This window comes from Nomascus leucogenys, chromosome 11 (assembly GCF_006542625.1).
Source record: "Nomascus leucogenys isolate Asia chromosome 11, Asia_NLE_v1, whole genome shotgun sequence".
Classification (NCBI taxonomy): domain Eukaryota; kingdom Metazoa; phylum Chordata; class Mammalia; order Primates; family Hylobatidae; genus Nomascus; species Nomascus leucogenys.
The window spans coordinates 15,555,811-15,581,589 of record NC_044391.1 but is presented as its reverse complement, the minus strand read 5'-3'; the positions used below and the strand labels follow the sequence as shown (position 1 = coordinate 15,581,589).

Below are 25,779 nucleotides of genomic sequence, written 5' to 3'. Positions count from 1 at the left end.
GTATTTTTCTTCCCACAGTAGCACAGTGACTACATTTTAGTTCACATTGTGTTTAATTTAGATCACGAAATGAAACATTTTGAGGGTTATATTAAAAGAAATATCTATGTTTATCAAATTATATGAGCAAATTAAATAAGTATCCAGACATGCTAAACTAAGGACACTGTAATGAATAATGGAATGAACACAGGATTCAGAATTGCATATCTTGAGTTGAAACATGGTCCTTAAACCTTTGGTAATGTTCCTGAGCCCCCACTTTTCTAAGTGAACAAAATAAATTCAGAAGTTACTATAAAATTAAGTGAAAAAATGCATATGAGAATGTAGGATTTCAAAAAAAAAGGCTCTTACAACTGTAAAATATGCATATAAAATTATAGATACCCTATTAGTGAGGGTATTTTACATGTGGATCAGGAAAGAGTACTAATCATGTGTTTGGAAAATACTAGTTCTACCTTTGACTTGACTCCTGAGAATTCATGAGCAGATCGTAACTTCTCTAGAACTTAGTTTCTCTCTTATATGAGTAGATCAAATTTCTCTAAAATATCAGCCTTATTGAAAAGTCTATAAACATTTAAAATAGTACATGTAATTAAGTCAAACATTAGTACACAACAGTGGATCTCAACCTCCAGTAATTTTGTTTCCAGAGTGCCAACATTGGATGATGTCTGAAGACATTTTTGAACATCACAGCTGGGTTGGGTGGGTGGCCAAGTGGGTGCCCCTGGTGTGTACTGGGTAGAGGTCAGAGATGATTCTAAAAATCCTACAATGCACAGTCCTTCACAGTAAAAAAACTATCTCACTCCAAACATCAATGCTGCTGAGGTTAAGAAAACTTCAAGTGAAAAAATCAAATTTTATCATAGGAAATTGATTTAAAGATATAGTTCTACTGTTACATGAAGAATTTAATATCATTCTCTTCATCTAACAGCTACAAGAATAACTTTTTCTAAATGTTAACTCTTTACATACTTAATACAAAAGTAAAGGAATAACTTCATGCTTTGCTAAGTCAAATTTCGCCAATAAAACTAGATTCGTCGTCATTCCTGACTTCTATAAGTCCTAAGATTATGGCAGATTCATATTTACACTGAATATTTATTTTAAGGGTCCCATTTTTTACCTATATATCAAAATATTAATTGATACAGAAATGATTATTTAATTTCAATATATAAGGCATTTACTTACTATCCAAGAAATATTGAAAGAACGATACTGAAATTTTTTAACTTGCAGATTTTTTTGTTACATTGCAATGTTTTAATCTTATGTGTCACAAACCAATATTTTGAATTTCATAGCGAATAAAGTTGGATAATTGCTTTTCAGTTAAATATAATTCTTTAATAAGTGGCTTTTTTCTTCATGGGAAATTTAATCTGATTTTTAAAAATATGTGGTCCTCTGCTTGAGTTCAGCTCTTAGCTCTAGATACTTATATTTGCCTGTGGTTGTTTGCACTCACATCTTTCATTTTCTTGAAAATTCTGTGCATTACTTTAATTTACCTTTTACAAGTATATTATATATTCATAATGGTACCATGCTCCATGAATTTCAATGGAGCAGAAATATTTATTGAATTTTACTTAAAAGTATCTTTGCTGTACTATTTCAACTGGTATTTTCATTTATCTTTGTAAATAGAGAGTTTCACATTGTCCAGGGTATGCAGTACTGCTTCCTGAGCTGAGGAAAAGGGCAATATCCAGATTATACTTGAAGCATTTTTCCCAGCAGGATGCCTTCTGCTTCTTACCCATAAGGTCACAGTTTGGAATCTTTCCTCCACTCAAAAACAGCCTGCAGGAGGGACCATGATCTCCTGTGGCACAGAGGCTGTCACCAGGTTATTCTCTGCCATGAGGAGAACATTTCCTTACTGAGCTGTTTCACGGTTGGGTGCTGTATGGGAGGTCATGAGTCAGTTATCTGCTGACTTTCTTATAAAACTGTTCTTAAAATTGATGATGTTTATGCTATAACTAGCGAGTCAATTGGCAGTCCCCAAGCTTCTGTTGAACTTTTGGGATCTGAATAAGTAAACAAGGCCGTACTATATTTTCTCTGTGCATTTTAATAACATTTTAAAAACATCTTCAAATACTTACATTATTCCACTTGTACATCTTATTTTTTGTTCTTTTTATTCTAAAAGCAATATAAATGATTTTAAAATTGCAGTAACACATAAAAGAACTATGAGGCCACTAAGTGTAGATAAGCATAAATAATATTTTGATGTCTATTCCAGCTTTTTTTTCACTCACCATTGCACTGTGAGCATTTTCCATTATCATTTAATGTCAATTCCATGTTTTTTCTGTCTCCCATGCATCCCACCCTGATGCCGTAGTTATCCATAGGTATTCCAGGTGTTCTCTCACTAGATCATGTTCCTGCTTAAAATAATAATAATGAACTTTGTTATATCTGAGTCTTTCTCTGCTTTCTAACTATTTTCTTAGGAAAAAAATCTTAGAAGTAAAATAAGTTAAAGGCATTTGTTATCTTTATGGATTTTGATAAACAACAGCATATTGCTAATTTGACATAAAAATCACTGTATTAGTGTCTGTTATGAATCCCTGAGGCAAAATTATGGTTCACAATTTAAGAAAATCTTTATCGGTTTCATATGAAAAAAATGTATTGCATTAATATCTACTTCTTTGAATATTAGTGAATGTGAACTTACCTTCTTATGTGTCTTGGTTGTTAGCTTCAGTTGTATTTGGTGAATTGTCTTGCCTGTCATTGGTTACTTTATAATGGCATATTTATTTAATAATAATTGTAATAAGTCATTTATATATTATAGATAGTAATAATTTAATGTTATACATATTATACATTTATTTTATTTTACATTTCTTTTGTTTCTGACAATTTCTGACTTTTCTACACATTTTATGTTTTATATAGGCAAATCTGTTGATTTATGGCTCTGTGATATCTCACCTGTTATGCTTAAAGACTCCTTCCCCAATGAGACAGCAATTATATATTTTTCTAGTTATTTTATGATTTTTTTACATTTTGCATATTATATTTACATGTACCCAAAGATAGTAAATTATTCTAGTAGTTATTTAGGTATGTGTACATCTGATTTTTTCTTTTTAATAATGAGCTCATTGCTCCAGCATCCCCTTTAGTAAGTTTTCCTTTTTCTAATGTTTACTTAAAAATATTAATTATCGGTTTTGTGGTATATTAATGGATATACAGTGTCATGTAAGTAAACTCTGATAAATTTAAAAACATGTATACAAATGATTCCATTCCAGTTCATTTTCCTTTCTTCCAAATTAAATAAGAAAACTTTTCAGTCTATTTTTTAAATACAGAAAAATTTTTGCAACAGTTTTGCAGACATTTGTTTTCTCACACAAGGAGCTTTATTTTTTAATCCTAATTTCCCTCTAGTAATTTTTTCTGTTTGTTAGAGAAAGGGGATATTTTTGAAGCCCTGATCTCTTCCAAGGCATGTGCAGTGCTTTTACTATGAAAGAACTGACAGGTGAATTATCTGTAAAAGAACTACTATTAGGCTGCTATTATAAGAGAGAAAGTCCCTGACCTTTACCTGCTGCTTAATACTTAAATGTCCTTTGTCCCTTCCATGTTACTCTTCTCATGTTAAATAAATTGCCCTTCACTGACGATCTACATTTAATAATGCCAAATATATTATCCTTGTTCACATTAGGCAAATGGATAGTCGACCCCAGCTCAAACGTGGTTTTAATTTGTAAAGTTGAGCAGTTTTTACTTATCACTTTTAGAGTGGAGAAAATTCCGAGTTTAAATCAATGGCCAGAGATTACATTATCTCTTTGCTGGGGAGCTGCATTTTCTAAATTGACTGTGCTGACATTTCACTGTTGAGATACAGTCTGCATAATGCATCCTATTTCAGCAAAGAATGAAAGCATTACAGAGAAAGAGGATGTAAAGTAGGCAAATGTTAATCAACTACTTAGTTTCTGAGTCACAGATTTTTATCTCTAAATTGCAAAAATTCGCTGTAAATATATCTATTCAAAATATCTTTTATTAGAGCTGCCAGTTTACTAAAAGCATATTATTGAAATTTTAGCAAGAAAAATAATAGTTAAATGATCTAACAGACATTAGTTAAATCTAGAAAGCTGAAAATTTATTAAATCAAGTATGATATCTGCAGGTCAAAAACCAAAGAACAAATCCAGCACTCCATGGAAGAAAAGAAAGTTGAAAGATCATGACCGCGTAATGGAATGCCAGGTGTTTATGGAATCCTGAGTCCTGTGGGGACAGAACTAGAGGGGAAAGGATGGAAGGGAACCAGACCTCAAAGTACAACAACATAAACAGCATACAAAAAGATAATAGCAAAAATAATGATGAAGTGTTACACAATATGTGTGACATCAAGTCATAATTTCTTCCTGTCAGAAGATTAAAGAGAACCAAAAAGTCCTAGTCAGAGCTGTGACAATCTCTAAAAGCCGCATTAAATGTAATTTAAACATTAGCAAGAGTATCAGTTATGTAAAGGAAATCTAGAGATGAACTAGAACTGGAGATATCCACTTTGATTGTCATGCTAATAACCTCAGGCCATTTTCTATTAAGAGAATTACAGTAATAAAGCTTCAAAATATTACCTCTCAAGCAGCATGGCAGTAGTATGTAATGTTGCTAATAATACTTCACATTTTAACCTTCAAAGAGCTTTGCTTTTAATCCCCCAAACACACCATATGCTGCGCCACCAACTTGATAGATCGGAGACCAATGTTGGAAGAAAAATGAGTCATCATAGGAAACAGAGTAGAGACCAGAAGGTTAGGTTATGAAGCTAGCATTTTGAGACCTAAAATGTATTAAATTTTTAAAAATTACAATGCAATTATCTAAGGGATAAAAACAATTATATGTAGTGTATTAAATTTGAGATTGTCATTTCTGTTTAAGATTGGCCATTTAGAACTCTCCCAATTCAAATTCACATTTATTTTAGGCATGAGACTCCTATGGTTTCTGAGAATGTAAATTAAATCAAAGTTAGTTTGTATTACAATAGCATTTCTGAATGTCTGGGCTTTAAGAATAAATCCATAAGAAAAAGAATACCACATCCAGCTTACCAAATAGGCAACGTAAGAGAAACAAACAAACAAAGCTCTGATGGTGTGGATTCAGTGCAGAGCAAAGGCAGGCCTGGAGACCATTCAGCCTCATTAACCAGGGATCTGAGCTGTGACCTGCCTTTGGCCTCAGATGGTTCCCCGCCAGCTGCACTTCTCTGGCACAGAGGGTGGCTTGCCATATACTTGTTAGTTAACTGGGCTGGTAGCCAGAGATGTTTCTTTTCCTTTTCTCATATTTCCAGAATTGGGGAGATTTTTTCCTACATATTTTTCACATAAAGATGCAGAGTACAATCCACCCACTGTGAATAAATTTAATTTAGCCATCTTTATGCCTCCTTGATTTCCATCATCTAAAAGTCTACAATACAGGGGCAGATGTGTAAACTGGGAAATCTTCCAGACTTCTTTGTTGCTGTTGTTGTTGTTGTTGTTATTCCACTTAATGCTGAGCCACTCAACAATACTCCACATTAGGCAGGGCTCTTTTGTGGGTAAACAAGCCTCTAGTTTTACCGAAGATAGATTCATTATTCACACCATATCATGGGCCAGGCAAGCTTAATGTTAGAATTGTCTTTTAGTAATAATGCTTCAAAGGCTGGAGAGCATCACATTTCAGTGGAAGTTCTTTGTGTTCATCGTGCTTTCTCACACTTGAAATCACATTACCATGTCATAGTATATGAAGGCATGGCAAATATTTCCACAAATGACAGTATAAAGTATCACATGTATATACAGTATGAAAATTCAATCCACAGCAAAGAGAGAAATTCAACTTTCAATGTTGCTAACCTTCTGACTAGGGTCCTACTCAGTTACAGCTCTAACGTCCAAAAGACTATACCCATACCTTTGGGTTTGACTTTAAAGACGTCATCATTTACAGCTTTCATATGCTACTCACATAACTTATTTGGTGATATCTGGAAAGCAGTAAATTCCACTTGGAGTTATTGTTCTATTCTACCTTATAGGTAGTAGCATGTACTGAAGCTCGTTTTCTATACAATGATTGTAAATGTTGCATTCTTGCTCCACATTTCAGGTGCTAATTTATGATCTTGGTACAGTAATTTGTATATGAAATCTCTGTAAAGAAGGTCACTTGATGGTTTCCAGTTTTTCATTACTTTTCAGTTTTTCATTCCTACCTGTACATTGAGAGAAAAAAAAAACAACTGCATTCCAAAGGTTCAGTTAGACTTACTAAGATACAAATGTGAAAAATTAAGGATATAGTTCGGGGGCTATTACTTTAGTTGAATTTTTTACCCTTTTTAACTATGGCTGACAATATTATGCTTGATGACAGAGACAGAGAGACAATGAATATGTCTTTCAGGTTCATCTAAGTAAAACTATGTAGCCTGTTTTCATTTGCTCTTAGCTCTCTCTGTTTTTAATTTATTACCTACATTTTTCCAATTCTGCAGTTGAAGCCCGATGAAAGAATCATCAAAACGGAATATGGGCTACTGATTCGAAGTTTGCAGAAGAAGGATTCTGGGATGTATTACTGCAAAGCACAGGAGCACACTTTCATCCACACCATAATGAAGCTGACTTTGAATGTCATTGAGAACGAACAGATGGAAAATACCCAGAGGGCAGAGCATGAGGAGGGGCAGGTCAAGGATCTATTGGCTGAGTCACGGTTGAGATACAAAGACTACATCCAAATCCTTAGCAGCCCAAACTTCAGCCTCGACCAGTACTGCGAACAGATGTGGCACAGGGAGAAGCGGAGACAGAGAAACAAGGGGGGCCCAAAGTGGAAGCACATGCAGGAAATGAAGAAGAAACGAAATCGAAGACATCACAGAGACCTGGATGAGTTCCCTAGAGCTGTGGCCACGTAGTTTTCTACTTAATTTAAAGAAAAGAATTCTTTACCTATAAAACCATTGCCTTCTGTTTTGTATATCCCTTATAATAATTCATAAATGCGTCCCATGGAGTTTTGCTAAGGCACAAGACAATAATCTGAATAAGACAATATGTGATGAATATAAGAAAGGGCAAAAAATTCGTTTGAACAAGTTTTCCAAGAACAACTCTTGCACCAGCAAAGTATAAGAATTATCCTAAAAACAGGGGTTTTACAGTTGTAAATGTTTTATGTTTTGAGTTTTGGAATTTATTGTCATGTAAATAATTGAACTAAGCAAGCCCCGAATTTGATAGTGTATAAGGTGCTTTATTCCCTCAAATGTCCATTAAGCATGGAATTTACCATGCAGTTGTGCTAAGTTCTTATGAACAGATATATCATTCTTATTGAGAACCAGCTACGTGTGGTAGGGAATAAGAGGTCAGACACAAATTAAGACAACTCCCATTATCAACAGGAACTTTCCCAGTGAGCAATTCACTCCTGGAGAATGGTATAGGAATTTGGAGAGGTGCATTCTTTCTTTCTGGCCACGGGGGTTAAATTTAGTGTACTACAACATTGATTTACTGAAGGGCATTAATGTTTCCCCCAGGATTTCTATTGACTAGTCAGGAGTAACAGGTTCACAGAGAGAAGCTGGTGATTAGTTATGTGTCTTTAGAATATATGCTAAGCTCTACAGGGAGAGAATGCTTAATAAATATTTTAATAAGATGTTGGAAAATATTTTAATAAAACAAGGAAAACATAATGATGTATAATGCATCCTGATGGGAAGGCATGCAGATGGGATTTGTTAGAAGACAGAAGGAAAGACAGCCATAAATTCTGGCTTTGGGGAAAACTCATATCCCCATGAAAAGGAAGAACAATCACAAATAAAGTGAGAGTAATGTAATGGAGCTCTTTTCACTAGAGTATAAGTAGCTGCCAATTTGTAATTCATCTGTTAAAAAAATCTAGATTGTAACAAACTGCTAGCAGAAGTCTGAGGAAAAATAAATTTTTCTGAAGAATCATAGGAAGAGTAAACATATTTTATTTATAACCAATGATATTTCAGTATATATTTTCTCTCCTTTAAAAAATATTTATCATACTCTGTATATTATTTCTTTTTACTGCCTTTGTTCTCTCCTGTATATTGGATTTTGTGATTATATTTGAGTGAATAGGAGAAAACAATATATAACACACAGAGAATTAAGAAAATGACATTGCTGGGGAGTGGGGATATATATTTGTTGAATAGCAGAACAAGTGTAAAATTTTGACAACGGAAGGGGTTAAATTAACTCTTTGACATCTTTTCTTCACGCAATCTTTTTGCATTGCTGAGTTAATCTGTTGTAATTGTAGTATTGTTTTTGTAATTTAACAATAAATAACCCTGCCACATGTAAAAAGAACCAAACTCACAATATTAACATAAACGTCTTTCATATTTTGTTAGTACTTTCAAATGTTTTCAATTTGACTTTCCCTCTGAATATGCATGGTGTGTTTCCTGTCTGTTTAAGCAGAACTCACCTTTCCTTCTTGTAACACAGAACCCTTAGCCTTCTTCTGTTTTGCCTTTTCACGCCCTTTATAGTGTGAAATGAAAAATTAGTCACTTCCTCACATGGAAGGCAGCTTTTCAGAAAACTAAATAACAGACATTGCTCGTTTCTCATGCATTCTACATATCTTGTAAGAAAAGTCTGTGAGAAACCCGTGTGATTAGAGGGCAACTTAATGCAAGATCTGTGGCTCTATGTTGAGAGCATTCTCTCTCTCTTATATTTATTTTATTTGCATTGCTTACCTATCTCAACGTAGTCAAACTGACATATAAGATTGAGTACTCCCTTTTGATATTATACTGATGAATATTGGTAGGTGTTTCACTATAAGGAAAAGCTAAGGAATAATTTTAATAAAAGTGAACCAGAACAAATCACTCATTTAAAAAGTAATTCAGAAGAACAGTGTGGCATGATCAGACTTCTAATTGAATAGCATAACAACAGTGTTTGTAGTTATAGATTTGCTTGGACAAAATGTTCCAGGAACTGATAGTGAGCTCAAAGTAATTAAATGGGAACATTTTTAATTAAAAACAAATTTCCAAATATTTGTGGGTCCGACAGTAATGATCAAAATATGAATGACTTTGGAAAATTTACATGAAGCTCAAACTTTAGGATTGACTTATGAAAATAAATTTTATTTCTATCCAAATTTGAATGTCCAAACCATTTTTTAATTACTTCTTTCTAATCCTAGTTATTCAGACAAAATTTGGAAACTTATTTTATGACCACATCTAATATTCTGGCTGCTTTGGATACAATACTCTTAATTTATGATAATTAGTTAAAATATATTAAAAGTATTATTAGTAAAATAAAATTTCACACAATAAAAAAACAGAGGACAAATATTTATGTGCATTTTTAAAGATAAAGAATATCTAAACTGTGTTTTTTTCTTAGCTTTTTAGTTGTCTAGAACATTTGGAGAAAGAGTATGAATATATTAAATCCACAAACACACTATATACTTCCTCACCACTGACTATTTTATCAAATTTGCCTTAAAATAATAAAAAAGTATAGTTAATGGTTTCAAATATGCTAAGAAATTGACTCTATGGAGGGGACCTTAAAACACCTGTTTACTCATGTTTTTGTATTTTTCTTGTCTCTAATACTTTTGTCTTTGACTGCCTTGTGTGTTCTTTTCTGAATTTCATTTCAGCAATGTATGCTGCTAAATAGAATCCTGCATGTCTGCATTCATTTACATTCAATTTATTGTAAATTTTAAGATTTTATTTAGAAATGAATAGTCTAATTAATTTACATAGAGTCCTTTTTTCCAAAGAGCTCAAAACACTACATCCACATTATTGACTTTTGGAAACCAACCAAATTACTTAAGAAATGGAAAAGTAGTCATAGAGAAATTTAGTAATTTGCAAAAGCCACAACAGTAGTGGAAGAATTAAAATTCATGAAGTCTCATCGTTCTGTTGGCTAAAATAATGCTCTTTACAATATGCTGGCTACAAAATGGTCTTACTCTTGAATTTTGCTTTTGGTTCATATTTTGGTTCTTCATATTCTAGTATGTTTTGTTCCTGCTGAATTTTACAGACTCAGCTAAACAATGTTATTAGTAGTCACTTTTTTCATTATCATAATTAAATTTCCAAGAACAACTTGATATCATTCAGCTGTCCAAAAAATAATAAACAAGAGCATTCATTAAATACTGATTTTCTTAAACTTAAATGTTATATTTCATATTTATTTATATAATACAAATGGAAATCAAAACTGAAATAGCCTCCCTTTAGAATGTCACATTTTTCTTAGAAAACATGTTGGAATTGGTTAACCTTATTGGGAATGGATAATTTAGAAACAAACAAAAAAATATATGTATTTGAAGTGTTTTTATAGGAGATGTATTTTTATCATAGTAAATGATCACAATTTTAAATAATTCATCTTACAAGTCAGGTAAAATAAATAAAATCTAAGATTCCCAGATTCCATACATTAGGAGTGCAAAGACAGGATCATACACATGACTTATACCTCTCATTTAAATATTTTGTAGTATAAAGTATTTATGGAAAGTGTTTGAGATAGATGACTTTTGGAAAAGGGCAAAATCTGTCAGATGCCATAGTTAATCATGTAATTTAATTCTAGTATTGTGAGTGGTTAGCAATCAATTTTGAATTTATAATTTTGCTATTTTAAAAGAAATGTAGTCTTATAGTATGAAATAATTAAAAATTATTAAATGTATATTTTGGTTGTATTATAATAAAACGCAAACATTAGTGTTCTATGATTATAAAGACTACTGGTTTGTGTGCAAATTTTGTTTTCAAACCCCAAATACGGTAAATTTTATATACAAAATGGGACTAAAGAAAATATAAGATGCAATATTTTCTGAAATGTTCAGTAGATGTATTTTACACTGTAAGTAGGCAGTAATTTCATTTATGAAAGAAAAGAATGTGTCCCACCCAATTTGATACAATTATATTGCTAAGCTTTATTGTGATTTAATTTAGGTTTTAGTGGATTGAGAGAAATGTTATTACCACAAATAACTACTTCTTTTAAAGTTCTCAATTGCCATCTGATTATTTAAAAACACTCATCTATATGTTTAGTTGTATTGGAGTATAATTTATTAAAGAGTAAGGTGTGGATTTTGTCTTCAATTTTGCTTCATAAAAACATTTTTAAAATTTATTTTACAGACACTTATTTCTTGCCATTTGGTACACACATGAAGAATATTTTATATTTGCAAATAAATAATATAATGTCCCACAAAGTTGGTACTCAAATAATATAGAAACTGTGTTGAGAAATGTCAAGTTTTCTAACTTCACTGATAAGCTTGTAACATAAGTTTACAGTAATCGTTTTTAAAAGAAATAATTTTCACACAAAACACTTAAAAATTATTACTTCATTTGGGCTACTAAAAAAATACAATAAACTGGGTGGCTCATAAACCACAGAAATGTATTACTCACAGTTCTGGAGCCAGAGACGTTCACGATCAAGGTACTGGCAGATTCTGTGTCTGGTTAGGGCCACTTTCTGATTCATAGACGATGCCTTCTTGTGTGTCCTCACATAGTGGAAGGGGTGAATGAGCTCTCTTTGGCCTGTTTTACACAGGCAATGATCTCACTCATCAGAGTTCCACTCTCATAACCTAATCAACTTCCAAAAGGCACCATTTTATGACACCATCATTTTCGGAGTTAGGATTTCACTGCTTAAATTGAGGAAAGAGGGAACACAAAAATTCAGACCGTAGCAGAGCTTTTAGGTACTAGATCATGTCCAAGCTTTTACTGTAGATGAAATACAAGATTAATAATTGAGAAAATTTCACGTATATTTATTTGAGTACATAAAGACACTTAAGTAATTCTCAAGACAGAAGAAACAAGAATGTAACAGTTTAGTTGAGAATGGAAAGCACACATTCTTTAGTAAGACCACACAACTTGCTGTCTTTATTAACATGGCTTTACTAGTCAAAAGAACTCTTGCCCAAAGAAGATGAAGTTGAAAATACCTTTATTGTTTGTTTCAGAAGCTCATATACTTTTACCTTACATATATGTTGGCATAAACACTCACCTTGGAGAGCGATTTGGCAATAGCCAATGAAGTTGGATTTTAGTGGATTGAGATGAACGTTATTACCACAAGTAACTACTTCTTTTAAAGTTTCTGGCCGGGCGCAATGGCTCACGCCTGTAATCCCAGCACTTTGGGAGGCCGAGGCGGGCGGATCATGAAGTCAGGAGATCGAGACCATCCTGGCTAATACAGTGAAACCCCGTCTCTACTAAAAATACAAAAAATTAGCCGGTCATGGTGGCAGGCGCCTGTAGTCCCAGCTACTTGGGAGGCTGAGGCAGGAGAATGACGTAAACCCGGGAGGCGGAGCTTGCAGTGAGCCGAGATTGCACCACTGCACTCCAGCCTGGGGGACAGAACAAGACTCCATCTCAAAAAAAAAGAAAAAAGAAAAAGAAAAAAAAAGTTTCCAATTGCCATCTGATTATTTAAAAATACTCATCTATATGTTTAGCTGTATTGGAGTATAATTATCTCAAGAACAAGCTCTTCACAATTAGTATATAACCTTGAGAAACTTCTCCACATGTGTAATAGTAGACATTTTTGAAACTCTATTATAGGATAATTATAATAGAAAAGCAAAACAATCTATATGTTCAAGAAAAGGAGAATGAATAACTTGAAATATACTTACTAGATACAGAAGCTTAATTTAAAAAAAAAAAAAGTTGAGCCTGGCGCAGTGACTCACGCTTGTAATCCCAGCACTTTGGGAGGCCGAGGTGGGCGGATCACTTGAGGTTGGGAGTTCGAGACCAGCTTCACTAACATGGAGAAACCTCATCTCTACTAAAAATACAAAATTAGCTGGGCGTTGGCCGGGCGCGGTGGCTCACGCTTGCAATCCCAGCACTTTGGGAGGCCGAGGCGGGTGGATCACTAGGTCAGGAGATCGAGACCACGGTGAAACCCCGTCTCTACTAAAAAAAATACAAAAAATTAGCCGGGCGTGGTGGCGGGCGCCTGTAGTCCCAGCTACTCGGAGAGGCTGAGGCAGGAGAATGGCGTAAACCTGGGAGGCAGAGCTTGCAGTGAGCCGAGATCGCGCCACTGCACTCCAGCCTGGGCGACAGAGCGAGACTCCGTCTCAAAAAAAAAAAAAAAAAATTAGCCGGGCGTGGTGGTGCATGCCTGTAATCCCAGCTTCTCGGCCGGGCTGAGGCAGGAGAATCGCTTGAACCCGGGAGGCGAAGGTTGCGGTGAGCTGAGATCGTGCCATTGCACTCTAGCCTGGGCAACAAGAGCAAAACTCCGTCTCAAAAAAAAAAAAAAAAAAAAAGTTTTATGTATTAACATAGAAAAATCTCAAAAACATGATGTTAAACAAAATCAAGGAGTCTAGGGATGCAAAAAAAAAATTGTCCTGGGTATATCAAGTTGAAAGAAGCAAATGATACTGCTTATGGTACATATGCTCATATGCAAGTAGTAAACATATAAAAACAATTTCTGGAAAAGTTAAGTACTAAATTGAAAATAAATTTTCCTCTAAGTATTAAAGGAAAAGATGAGGACATACGGAGCTACAATTGTTTCAATAGCTTTTAAAATTCCTTTTTTTTTTTTTTTTTTGAGACAAAGCTTTGCTCTGTCACCCAGGGTGGAGTGCAGTGGCGCAATTTGGGCTCACGCCATTCTCCTGCCTCAGCCTCCCGAGTAGCTGGGACTACAGGCACCTGCCACCATGCCCTGCTAATTTTTTTGTATTTTTAGTAGAGACGGGGTTTCCCCGTGTTAGCCAGGATGGTCTCCATCTCCTGACTTTGTGATCTGCTCACCTTGGCCTCCCAAAGTGCTGGGATTACAGTTGTGAGCCACTGCAACCGGCCTAAAATTCTTTTTTAAAAAATCTAATCCCAATATAGTAAAATGTTGAATTTTTAAAAGTTGAGTGCTAGATTACAATTTTATTACTCTATATTACTGTCAACATAATTGTGTGCTCGAAATAGTTCAAATAAAAAGTACATAAAGGATCTCTATCTTAACAAAAGAACAAATTACTCGGTAGTAAATTCTGAAGACAGAGAGGTAAAGAGAAAAAAGAATAACACAGAAATAGTAAAAATTCAGCTATTATACAGTAGATACAGTTCCAGTTGCTCTTATAACATGGACTTTCCTGGATGCCCTGATTATTTTAAAAATATGACAGCTAAGAACTTGGTTGACCTCAGAGATCCAGGAATAATGTCTAGTCTTCAAAGTAACAACATATTGTTATGAAAATGCCTGAGACATCTAGGATATCAAGCTATTTGCTTAATATTCCAGAAGACTCTGAACAGCTGAGCTGGCCTTGTTGGATTGAATACTGTTTAAGGTTGATGTTTAAAATATAAAGTTTATTCTTCCTGGCTTACAAATAAAATTTATAAACCAACTCATGCTCTTTATGTAACCTGAAGCATAAAGATAAATATTTACATCATTTAAAGACCATCATATATTTAAATGGTCTCACACATGGTTATTTTCTTAAAGAACGATTCTATATCAATTTAATTTTCACTTTTAATTCACTATGAAAATTTTATGTGTAGATATTGGCCAAAATTTAGCCCAACATTTTGGACCTTTGCAAATTCTCAATTTTACTGGATTCTGCTAGTGAGGAGCTAGAATATTTAAACAAATATTTTGGAAGTATAGGGTAGCATATTCTGCTAGTATTAAAGTACAAAAACATAGATAAGGAGAAAATTAGACTAATTTACTAGATGAAAAGTTATTTAGAATCAGGAAAACGGTTGTCTAATGGGTGATATTTCTCTAAGCTTTTAATATATTGAAACAAATTACTGTTGTGCAATTATCTCCAATTATTGAATTGTGTTTAAATTCTAGCTCTTTCTTGCAGGTCATTTTTACCACTGAAAAACAAATAAACAAAAAACTTTGAATCTCCTGTGGTAATTTGTGTTGTTGTAATTAGTCTTTAAAGATATTTGGAAGTAGCCTTCAGTTTCAGTAGCTATGGCCAAAAGTAAGAGTGAGTATTACCAAATTTTATTCATGTGTTGGAAATTACAGAAAGTTTGACAAGAAGACAAGGGTCTGATCATTAGAAAGTTGCTTGTTCAGACTATGTAGCAATTTAATCCTGTAGGCAGGGGGAGACATTTTGGTATTTTTAAGCAGAGAAGTGGCATAGTGAGATTTCAGCATTTTCACATATGAAAAATAAGCATAGAATTAAAAATGACTCCTTGATGTTCATGGTGTGCAACTGGGTGGATGTTAGTGCCATTTAAAAATAAGAGGAAGCACAGTGGGGGAAACAGGATCGGATTGGCAGAACATGGTTTCAGCATTGAACTCTATGAGTCTGAGATGTTTTGAGGAGTATCTGGTAGGCAGTTTTATACATGGGTTTGGTGTTCAGGCAGAATGAAAGTTGGGGTTATTTTGTGGTTTCTGGCCTAGAGATGACAGAAGCAACGTAGTAGGCAATGCAGTGAACATAAACAGAAAGGGATGGTCAACTTGGTGCTAAAATTAGTGTATATCTTGAGGTAAGTTAACATTAATTTCTCTCTATCCCAATGAGATGTCTCTAAGGTATTTAAGAGCTTAAAGTTTATGAATTTCCTTTTTTTATCAGAAACTAAATTTATTAAGGACTAAATCTTTATTCTTAATATCTACTGCAATCTGTATCAACTAATAAAGTAAAAACTTTTACAAAACAACAAGTTTTCCTTATGATGTTATTGTAAAAACTAGTAAGAAAAAATTCCACCAAATGAAAGCATTTTCTAAAATTCCTACCCCATGTACCTATTTTTAAATACAATTGGCAAATTGATGAAGCTCTATTTTCATTTTGAAAGTTCATCTGTTTTATTTTTTATTTTTTTTAAAAAAAAGACATTTATTCAGCATCATGATCAGACTATTACACTTAACAATCAATAGCATGGGTGCAAAAAAAAAAACTACATTAAAACCCTTTCACTTTAAATCTACATTAAAACCCTTTACACTTTCCACAGAACAGAAACTAAAATAACCTGTTATACAGTTAGTCACAAATACAGTCCTCAAGTTTTTTGCCCATACACATGAGTATGTGTCTAAAACATGTCTTCTTTGTAGCAGCTAGGCCCTGCCACCGTGCTTGGCTGAGTTCACAAATCTCTTGTAACCCTGTCACTTCTCTGGCTCTCCTCTCCTGCTAAGCTTTGTTTCCTAACTAAAATCTTCTGCCACTGCCATAGCTACTGCTGCTGCTGTAACTGCCATAGCCACCTTGGTTTTGCGGTTTTGCAAAGTATTGGCCTCTACCGCCATAGGGGCCAGAGCTTCTACCTCCAAAATTTCCTCCCTTCATGCGTCCAAAAATTGAAGACTGATTGTTGTAATTGCCAAAATCATTGTAGCTTCCACCACCTCCAAAATTGCTTCCATCATTATCAAATCCATTATAGCCATCCCCACTGCCACCATATCCACCACCACGACGGCTGCCACCAAAGCCACCACGACCACTGAAGTTTCCTCCACGACCAAAGTTGTCATTCCCACTGAAACCACCTCCACGACCATCACTAAAGTTTCCAGAACCACTTCGACCTCTTTGGCTGGATGAAGCACTCGCCATCTCTTGCTTTGACAGGGCTTTCCTAACTTCACAGATGTGGCCATTCACAGTATGGTATTTCTGAATGATAATCTTATCCACGGAGTCATGGTCATCGAAGGTTAGAAAGGCAAAGCCCCTTTTCTTGCCACTGCCTTGGTCAGTCATGATTTCAATCACTTCAATTTTTCCATACTGTTCAAAATAACCTCTTAGGTGATGTTCTTCAGTGTCTTCTTTAATGCCACCAACAAATATCTTTTTCACCGTTAAGTGGGCATCTGGTCTTTGAGAATCTTCCCTTGAGATAGCTCTCTTTGGTTCCACAACTCTTCCATCCACCTTGTGTGGCCTTGCATTCATAGCTGCATCCACCTCCTCCACAGTGGCATACGTGACAAACCCAAAGCCCCTGGAGCGCTTGGTGTTTGGATCTCTCATTACCACACAGTCCGTGAGCGTTCCCCATTGTTCAAAATGACTCCTCAGACTCTCATTGGTTGTTTCAAAGCTCAACCCTCCAATGAAGAGCTTCCTCAGCTGTTTGGGCTCTTTAGGAGACTCTGACTTAGACACCATGGCAGGGAGAAGAGAGACTTTAACGATGCTTCTTCGGCGGCGTCCACGGGCAGAAAGGTGTTCATCTGTTTTAAAGAAAACAATTACAAACTGATGTTTTTTGTTTTTGTTTTTTTGTTTCGTTTTGTCAAATTGCTTTGACTTAGGTGGACTCAGTGCCATAAACTACACAGTTTCAATCTGATAGACAGGAGGCCCGTAGAATTTGTAATAGATGGTTTCTTTAAGCACAGGGACTTTGAAGAGGTCTTTGAAGATAGCTTTAAAGATGTAAATTCATGGCACAGTAAAATAGTGACAGATTTCTCTGACAGCTTTTGGTTAAAAATATTTTAAATTATTTTTTTCATAGTATTTTTCTGTTATATTTACATTAAAGAGCACAAAGTCTTAGATATAGTCTTCTTGAAAAAATTCTATCAGAACTTTAAATCTCAGTGCTAAATGAGACCAAACCAAAATTATAACAGTTTCTCATCCATTTTCTACCAGTATCTATTGTCTCAAAAACGTAGTTGAATTAGGCATATTGGATATATTTACATGTTTGATCTGTTAACAGCAAAATATTAAGTTGGTGCAAAAGTAATTGTGGTTTTGCCATTAAAAGTAATGGCAACAACCTCAATTACTTTTACACCAACTTAATAATAAAGTTAATTTCTGTCATTGACTTAAATAGTAACAGTAAACTGCATTATGTATTTTAAAAAATAAAATACGGATATATGAGAATTTTGATTTGAATTTGAACTCAAAATGATACATGTAACTTGATAAACAGAAATCAGCTCTTTTGGACCAGCTCCTCAGAAACCAACATTTCTAGTCATTAATAAAACTTGGAGCTCTTTGCTTTCTTTGTGATTACATAAAAACAACAAATAACAAACAAAAATCATCTCTTTTGGTTATTTAATATTCATATAGCATCATTTTATATAAGTATACAAATAATTAAACAAAAATATAAAAATTAATATATTTCTGTATGTAGAGAGTTAACTGAGATTTATATGATATAGATGTATATCTATGCAATCTAAGAAGGAAAATCACACTGCCTAGACAATTCTCTATTTTCCATTTACTCTAACCAAGGGAGTGAATAACGTAGAGAAGTATCTTGTGGCATCTCTTGCCAAGATGGCAAATCAGATAAAGTTCTGGTTTATCCCTCCCAATTAACCCTAAAGAAACACTAAAGACAATGTCAACAGGATGGTGTGAAGGGTGATAGGAACCAAAGGAAAATAAAAGTGTTCAATTCTTATTTTACAAGTGAGGAAACACAGATACTAATAAGAAATCATAACAGTGAATACATGTATGTCTTAAGGACAACCAATATAGAAATAAAATTATAATAATGTCATTTAAACCAATGGAAGAGAACTATTTTTATCCAGGAAAAAGCAGGAGAACAAAAGAAAGGAATGAGGGTGGATCATATGCATCAAATATGAAACAACAGAATGGAAATGTGACCTAATACGATATGTAGAACAAATGGAAAAAAAAAACATTAAATTTATGAATTAAAAGACAGAATTCAGATGGGTTTAAAAAAATTCTAACAAGCTATGAATAAGAAATAAACATAAAGCAAAAAGATACAGAAATAATGAAGACAAATATATATTAAAAATACTGAGCAAAGAGTCCACAGGGATCATGGCAGACAGGAGGCAGGACTAGATTGCAGCTCCAACTGGGATGGGCAGAGCAGTGTGTGGAGGCTTGCATCATGAATTTTTGCTCCAGAATGAATTCAAAAATAAATCAGCAAATCTGAGAGGACTCACAGAGCCCCTGAAGGAAGTGGATTGTTCCTGCAGGACCAGGGAGACACCCCAAATACCGTGAGCGCCCAAAATGTGGAAGTGGGAAAGGGGGATCATCCACCCTCGAAAACACCCCTCCACTGAGCAAACTGAGGGCCTAGATTATGGGAGAAGATGTTGACCTTACTTGGAGCTGAGTCAATTTAGAGAGCTGAGTGAAACACAGAGGTAGAGGAAGCAGCAGAAAAAGCCCTGGGAGCTCGCTGGGTTCCCTAGTAAGCCGTTTTTGCCTGGCCTCACAGGGGTCCTTCGGGATGGCAGCCAGAGGCACTGGAAAAAGGCCACAGGGAGAAGGAAATCTCCAGCTGAGCTTTGTAACAATTTGAATTGATCGAGAAGCCTCCTGGCCAGAACTCCGGGGAGGGAGTGAATTCAGTGTACAGACTCCGCAGGCAGGGGAAGAAGGAAAGCCATATTTGGTTTTGCAGCTGGGTTGTGGGTAGCCTGGGGCAAGTTCTCAGCACAGCTCGCCCACAGACTGGAAACAGACTGGGTGTTGTTGGGGGCAGGGCATGGTGGGAGTGAGACCGGCCCTTTGGATAGTATGAGAGCTGGGTGAGGCCTGTGACTGCTGGCTTTCCCCCACTTTCTTGACAACAAGCATGACACAGTAGAAACAGTCATAATCCTCCTAGGAACATAACTCCATTGACCTGGGAACCTCACCCCCATATCCCACAGCAGCTGCAGCAAGACCTGCCCAAGGAGAATCTGAGCTCGGATATGCCTAGCCCTGCTCCCACCTGATGGTCCTTCCCTACCCACCCTGGTAACTGGAGACAAACGGCATATACTCTTGGGAGTTCTAGGGCTCTGCCCACCACTGGATCCTCTCCATACTACCATAGCTGATGCTTTCGAGAAAGCTCCAGCTCCTGGCAGGGGGACAATCAGCACAAAAATAGTGCATTAAACCACCAAAGCTAAGAACCCTCTTGGAGTCCATTTCACCCCCATGCCACCCCCACCAGAACAGTTGCTGGTATCCATAGTAGAGAGACCAACAGACAGATCACATCACAGGACTCCGTGCAGACAATCCCCAGTATCAGCACAGAGCCTGGTAGACTTGCTGGGTGGCTAGATCCAGAGGAGAGAATTTCTATAGCTCAACTCTCAGGAAGCCACATCCATAGGAAAAGGGGGAGAATACTACATCAAGGGGACACCCTGTGGGACAAAAGAACCTGAACAACAGCCTTCAGCTCTAGACCTCTCCTCTGACAGAGCCTACCCAAGTGAGAAGGAACCAGAAACCAACTCTGGTAATATAACAAGGTTCTTTAACACCTCCAGAACATCACACTAGTTCACCAGGAATGAACCCAAACCAAGAAAAAATCCCTGATTTACCTAAAAAAGAATTCAGGAGGTTAGTTTTTAAGCTAATCAAGGAGGCACCAGAGAAAGGCAAAGCTCAATGTAAGGAAATCCAAAAAAATGATACAATAAGTGAAGGGAGAAATATTCAAGGAAATAGACAGCATAAATAATAAACAATAAAAACTTCAGGAAACAATGGACACACTTATAGAAATGCAAAATTCTCTGGAAAGTCTCAGCAATAGAATTGAATAAGTAGAAGAAAGAAATTCAGAGCTCAAAGACAAGGTCTTTGAATTAACCCAATCCAACAAAGACAAAGAAAAAAGAATAAGAAAATTGAAAGAAGCCTCCAAGAAGTCTTGGATGATGTTAAACAATCAAACCGAAGAATAATTGGTGTTCCTAAGGAAGAACAGAAATCTAAAAGTTTGGAAAACATATTTGAGAAAATAATCAAGGAAAACTTCCCTGGCCTTGCTAGAGACCTAGACATCCAAATACAAGAAACACAACACCTGGGAAATTCATTGCAAAAAGATCATTATCTAGGCACATTGCCATCAGGTTATCTAAAGTTAAGATGAAGGAAAGAATCTTAAGAGCTGTGAGACAAAAGCATCAGGTAACCTATAAAACAATAACAACAACAACAACAAAAAACCTGTTAGATAAACAGCAGATTTCTCAGTTGAAGCCCTACAAGCTAGAAAGGATTGGAGCCCTATCTTCAGCCTCCTCAAACAAAACAATTGGCCAAGAATTTTGTATCTAGAGAAACTAAGCTTCATATATGAAGTATACAGTATTTTTCAGACAAATAAATGCTCAGAGAATTTGCCACTACCAAGCCACTACTACAAGAACTGCTAAAAGGAGCTCTACATCTTGAAACAAATCCTGGAAACACATCAAAACAGAAGCTTTTTAAAGCATAAATTTCCCAAGACCTGGAAAAAAAATACAATTTAAAAAACAGAAAACCAAGATACACAAGCAACAAATAGCACAATAAATTAAATGGTACTTCATATCTCAATATTGACCTTGAATATAAATGGCCTAAATGCAACACTTAAAACATACAGAATGGCAGAATGGATAGGAATTCACCAACCATCTGCTGCCTTCAAGACACTCACCTAAAACATAAGGACTCGCACAAACTTAAGCTAAAGGGGTGGAAAAAGACATTTCAGGCAAATGGACACCAAAAGCGAGCAGGGGTAGCTATTCTTATATCAGACAAAACAAACTTTAAAGCAATGGCAGTTAAAAAAGACAAAAAGGGACATTATATAATGATAAACGGCCTTGTCCAACAGGAAAGTATCACAATTCTAAACATATATGCACCTAATACTGGAGCTCCCAAATTTATAAAACAATTACTAATAGACCTAAGAAATGAGATAGACAGCAACACAACAATAGTGGGGGACTTCGATACTTCACTTATAGCACTAGACAGGTCATCAAAACAGAAAGTCAACAAAGAAACAATCGATTTAAACTATACCCAGGAACAAATGGGCTTAACAGATATATACAGAACATTCCATCTAGCAACCACAGAATACACATTCTATTCAACAACACATGGAGCATGGAACTTTCTCCAAGATAGATCATATGATAGGCCACAAAATGAGCCTCAATAAATTTAAGAAAATTGAAAATATATCAAGCACTCTCTTAGACCACAGTGGAAAAAAACTGAAAATCAACTCCAAAAGGAACCTTCAAAACTACACAAATACACGGAAATTAAATAACCTGCTCCTGAATGATCATTGGGTCAAAAATGAAGTCAAGATGGAAATTTAAAAAATTCATCAAACTGAACGACAATAGTGACACAACCTAGCAAAACCTCTGGGACACAGCAAAGGTGGTGCTAAGAGGAAATTTCATAGCCCTAAACGCCTACATTAAAAAGTCTGAAACAGCACAGACTATCTAAGGTCAAACCTCAAGGAAGTAGAGAAACAAGAACAAGCCAAACACAAACCCAGCAAAAGAAAGCAAATAACCAAGATCAGAGCAGAACTAAATGAAATTGAAGCAGAGCACAGAGCATTTTTAGGCCAGTGAAACTATTCTTATGATACTATAAGAGTGGCTCCATTCCATTATACATTTGTCCCAACCCATAGAATATACAACACCAAGAGTAAACCCTAATGTAAACTATGGACTTTGGGTAATAATGATGTGTCAATGCAGGCTTATTGGTTGTAATAAATGTACCATGGTGGTAGAGAACCTTGATAGTGGGAGAAGGCTATGCATGTGTGGGGATAGTAGAAAATCTTCGTACTTCCTACTAAATTTTGCTGCAAACCTAAAATGGCTTTAAATAATAAAGTATTATTTAAAGGAAAAAAAAATGCAGAGCAAAAATGAGCAAAAAATAGTTAATACCTGACAAAATATGTTTTAGGTGAAGAAATATAAGCAGCTTAGTGATTATATTTAAAGACATTTTTATCTGTTAAGCCAAACATTAAAGGTTGAAATAATTTTTAGAATAAAAAATTAAAAAAGAGTAGAATATATATTTTTGAAATAATAGTTGCTGAAGCTAGCTTATGGATGCAGGGAACTTAGTTTCTCCCTATTTCTGTGTATTTTTGAAGGTTTGCATAATAAGGAAGTTTGCAAATGGTATTAAATGGTAATTTAATACCAAAAAATGGTATTAAAATCAGAGGAGAGTCATAATAGAAAGACAAAATACATCCACTTAAAATGAATATGTATTGAATATCACAAAATCTAAGCAATAACTCGATGATTCATTTAGGAAAAACTAAATGAATCAGTAACTTTAATTGGCTATTTTTTAAATTTATTTTAAGTTCTGCGAAACAGGTGCAGAACATGCAGGTTTTTTACATAGGTATACATGTGCGCTGGTGGTTTGCTACACCCATCAACCCATCACCTATGCTTTAAGCCCCACATGCATTAGGTATTTGTCCTAATTCTCACCCTCCCCTTGCCCCTCACCTCCCAACAGGCCCCAGTGTGTGATGTTCCCCTCCCTGTATCCATGTATTCTTATTGTTCAACTGCCATTTATGAGTGAGAACATGCGGTGTTTGGTTTTCTGTTCCTGTGTTAGTTTACTGAGAATGATGTTTTCTAGCTTCATCCATGCCCCTGCAAAGGATATGAACTCATTCTTTTTCATGGCTGCATAGTATTCCATGATGTATATATGTGCCACATTTTCTTTATCCAGTCTATCATTGATGGGGATTTGGGTTGGTTCCAAGTCTTTGCTATTGTAATTAGTGCTGCAATAAACATATGTATGTATGTGTCTTTATGGTAGAATGATTTATAATCCTTTGGGTATACACCCAGTACTGAGATTGCTGGGTCAAATGGTATTCCTGGTTCTAGATCCTTGAGGAATCACCACACTATCTTCCACAATAGTTGAACTAATTTACACTCCCACCAACGGTGTAAAAGTGTTCCTATTTCTCCTAGTTGGCTATTTTAATACATTATTCCTGGGAGCTGATAGTATAAGCAGCAAAAGAATAAGTGAAGAATACAGTAACATATATATAATACTGTAACACCACATTCATAAGAGAGATAATATGCATTTTGAAGCAAATACAAAAGACTCACAAAAATAGATCAAGTATTAGCCTATAAGAAGATTTTTTATTTTTTAGTTTAAGCTAAAAAGGGAATTTGTTATATGCGTAATAAGATACAAAGACAAGGATGTGGCTGGACCCCAGAAATAACTAGAAGGAGCGATCTGAATTCCATTAATATATTTTTTTAAATCTCTGCTCTTCTCTACTTCTCCTTCACTCTCATCACTAGACATAGCTTCTATTTCTTTTTTTTTATTTTTTTAACTTTTATTTTAAGTTCAGGGGTACAGTTTGTTACATAGCTAAATTTGCGTCATGGGGGTTTGTCATACAGATTATTTCATCATCAGATATTAAGCCCAGTACCTATTAGTTATTTCTGATCCTCTCCTCCTCCCACCCTCCACCCTCTGAAATGCCCTAGTGTTTATTGTTCCCCTCTATGTGTCCATGTGTTCTCATCATTTACCTCCCAATTACAAGTGAGAATCACTTGAACCTGAGAGGCGGAGTTTGCAGTGAGCCAAGATCATGCCACTGCACTCTAGCCTGGGCAACAGAGCGAGAGTCTGTCTCAAAAAAAAAAAAAAAAAAAAATAGCTAACAGAAGCAAATATTGTAAAACTGTTTGGCAAAACCTGCAAAGGCTGAGCATGACGTATCCTGTAACTCATCAATACTACTCCTAGCACAGACCCTACAGAAAGGTATACTTGCATTTTTAAAAATACACTAACAAGTATGTTCACAGCAGCACTATTAATGGTCAGAAGTTGGAAACATCCCAAATTTCTTTCTACTGCTGAATGAGTAATTAAATTATAGTACATTTATGCAAATGGAATTTCAGACAGGAATGAGAATTAGTAAACTTTAACTGCATACAAATGGATCCATCTCAAAATATAAGGGTTGAAAAAAAAAGTGAGGAACAAAAATATACCCTTAATGATTCCATTTATATAAAGAAATAATAGGCAAAACTAATCTCTAGTCAATACAGTGGTTTCTCTCAGGGAAAGGGAAATAACAGGAAGAGAATAAGGGCTTCTGGGATTCTAAGAATGTTGTTTCACGATCTGGAAGACAGATGCAGAAGTGAGTTTAACTTATGACAATTTTGAGTTTTGCATTACATATCAATTGATAAATAGTTAATAGTTGAAATATACATTAAACATGACAAATAATAATTTGATTAAGTAAGGATTTATCCCAGAAAGCTAGTATAGTTCAATAACAAAATAATCTATAACTCTGTGAACATACTAAAAGCCATTGAACTGTACAATTTAAACAAGTAAATTGTATAGTACATGAATTATATCCCAACAAAATTAAAAAAAAAAGAATTGATAAATGCAATTTACCAGCAACTACGTAGAACTAAACCTAACTATTATCCTAATTAGAAAATAAAAAACTTTTGATAGAGATTAACAATGATTTTTTACTTAATTTTTTAGCCAATTCTAAGTAGAAAAAAAACCTGTAAAGTGGCAAAGGTTATAAATCAAATGTATAAAGCAAATATATGGACAAAATTTTTTTACATTCCTTTTAGATTCAGGAACAAAACAGGGATG

At 35.0% G+C, this 25,779-nt stretch overlaps 2 protein-coding genes across 2 annotated transcripts in view; one reads left to right on the top strand and one right to left on the bottom strand.

Annotated features, from left to right (window-relative positions):
- Nucleotides 1-10,921, top strand: part of SEMA3D (semaphorin 3D) — a 158,633-nt gene extending 147,712 nt beyond the window's left edge. Inside the window, exon 18 of the mRNA XM_030822019.1 lies at nucleotides 6,605-10,921. Within this exon, the coding sequence (XP_030677879.1) occupies nucleotides 6,605-7,030 (426 nt within the window). The 3' untranslated portion in view covers nucleotides 7,031-10,921. The remainder of the gene's footprint in view (nucleotides 1-6,604) is intronic.
- A 5,516-nt stretch (nucleotides 10,922-16,437) lies between these two features.
- On the bottom strand, nucleotides 16,438-17,565 carry LOC100597910 (heterogeneous nuclear ribonucleoprotein A1-like). The gene has a single exon (XM_003252329.4). The coding sequence runs from the start codon at nucleotides 17,563-17,565 to the stop codon at nucleotides 16,438-16,440; it is 1,128 nt and encodes a 375-aa protein (XP_003252377.2).
- Nucleotides 17,566-25,779: the final 8,214 nt, after the last annotated feature.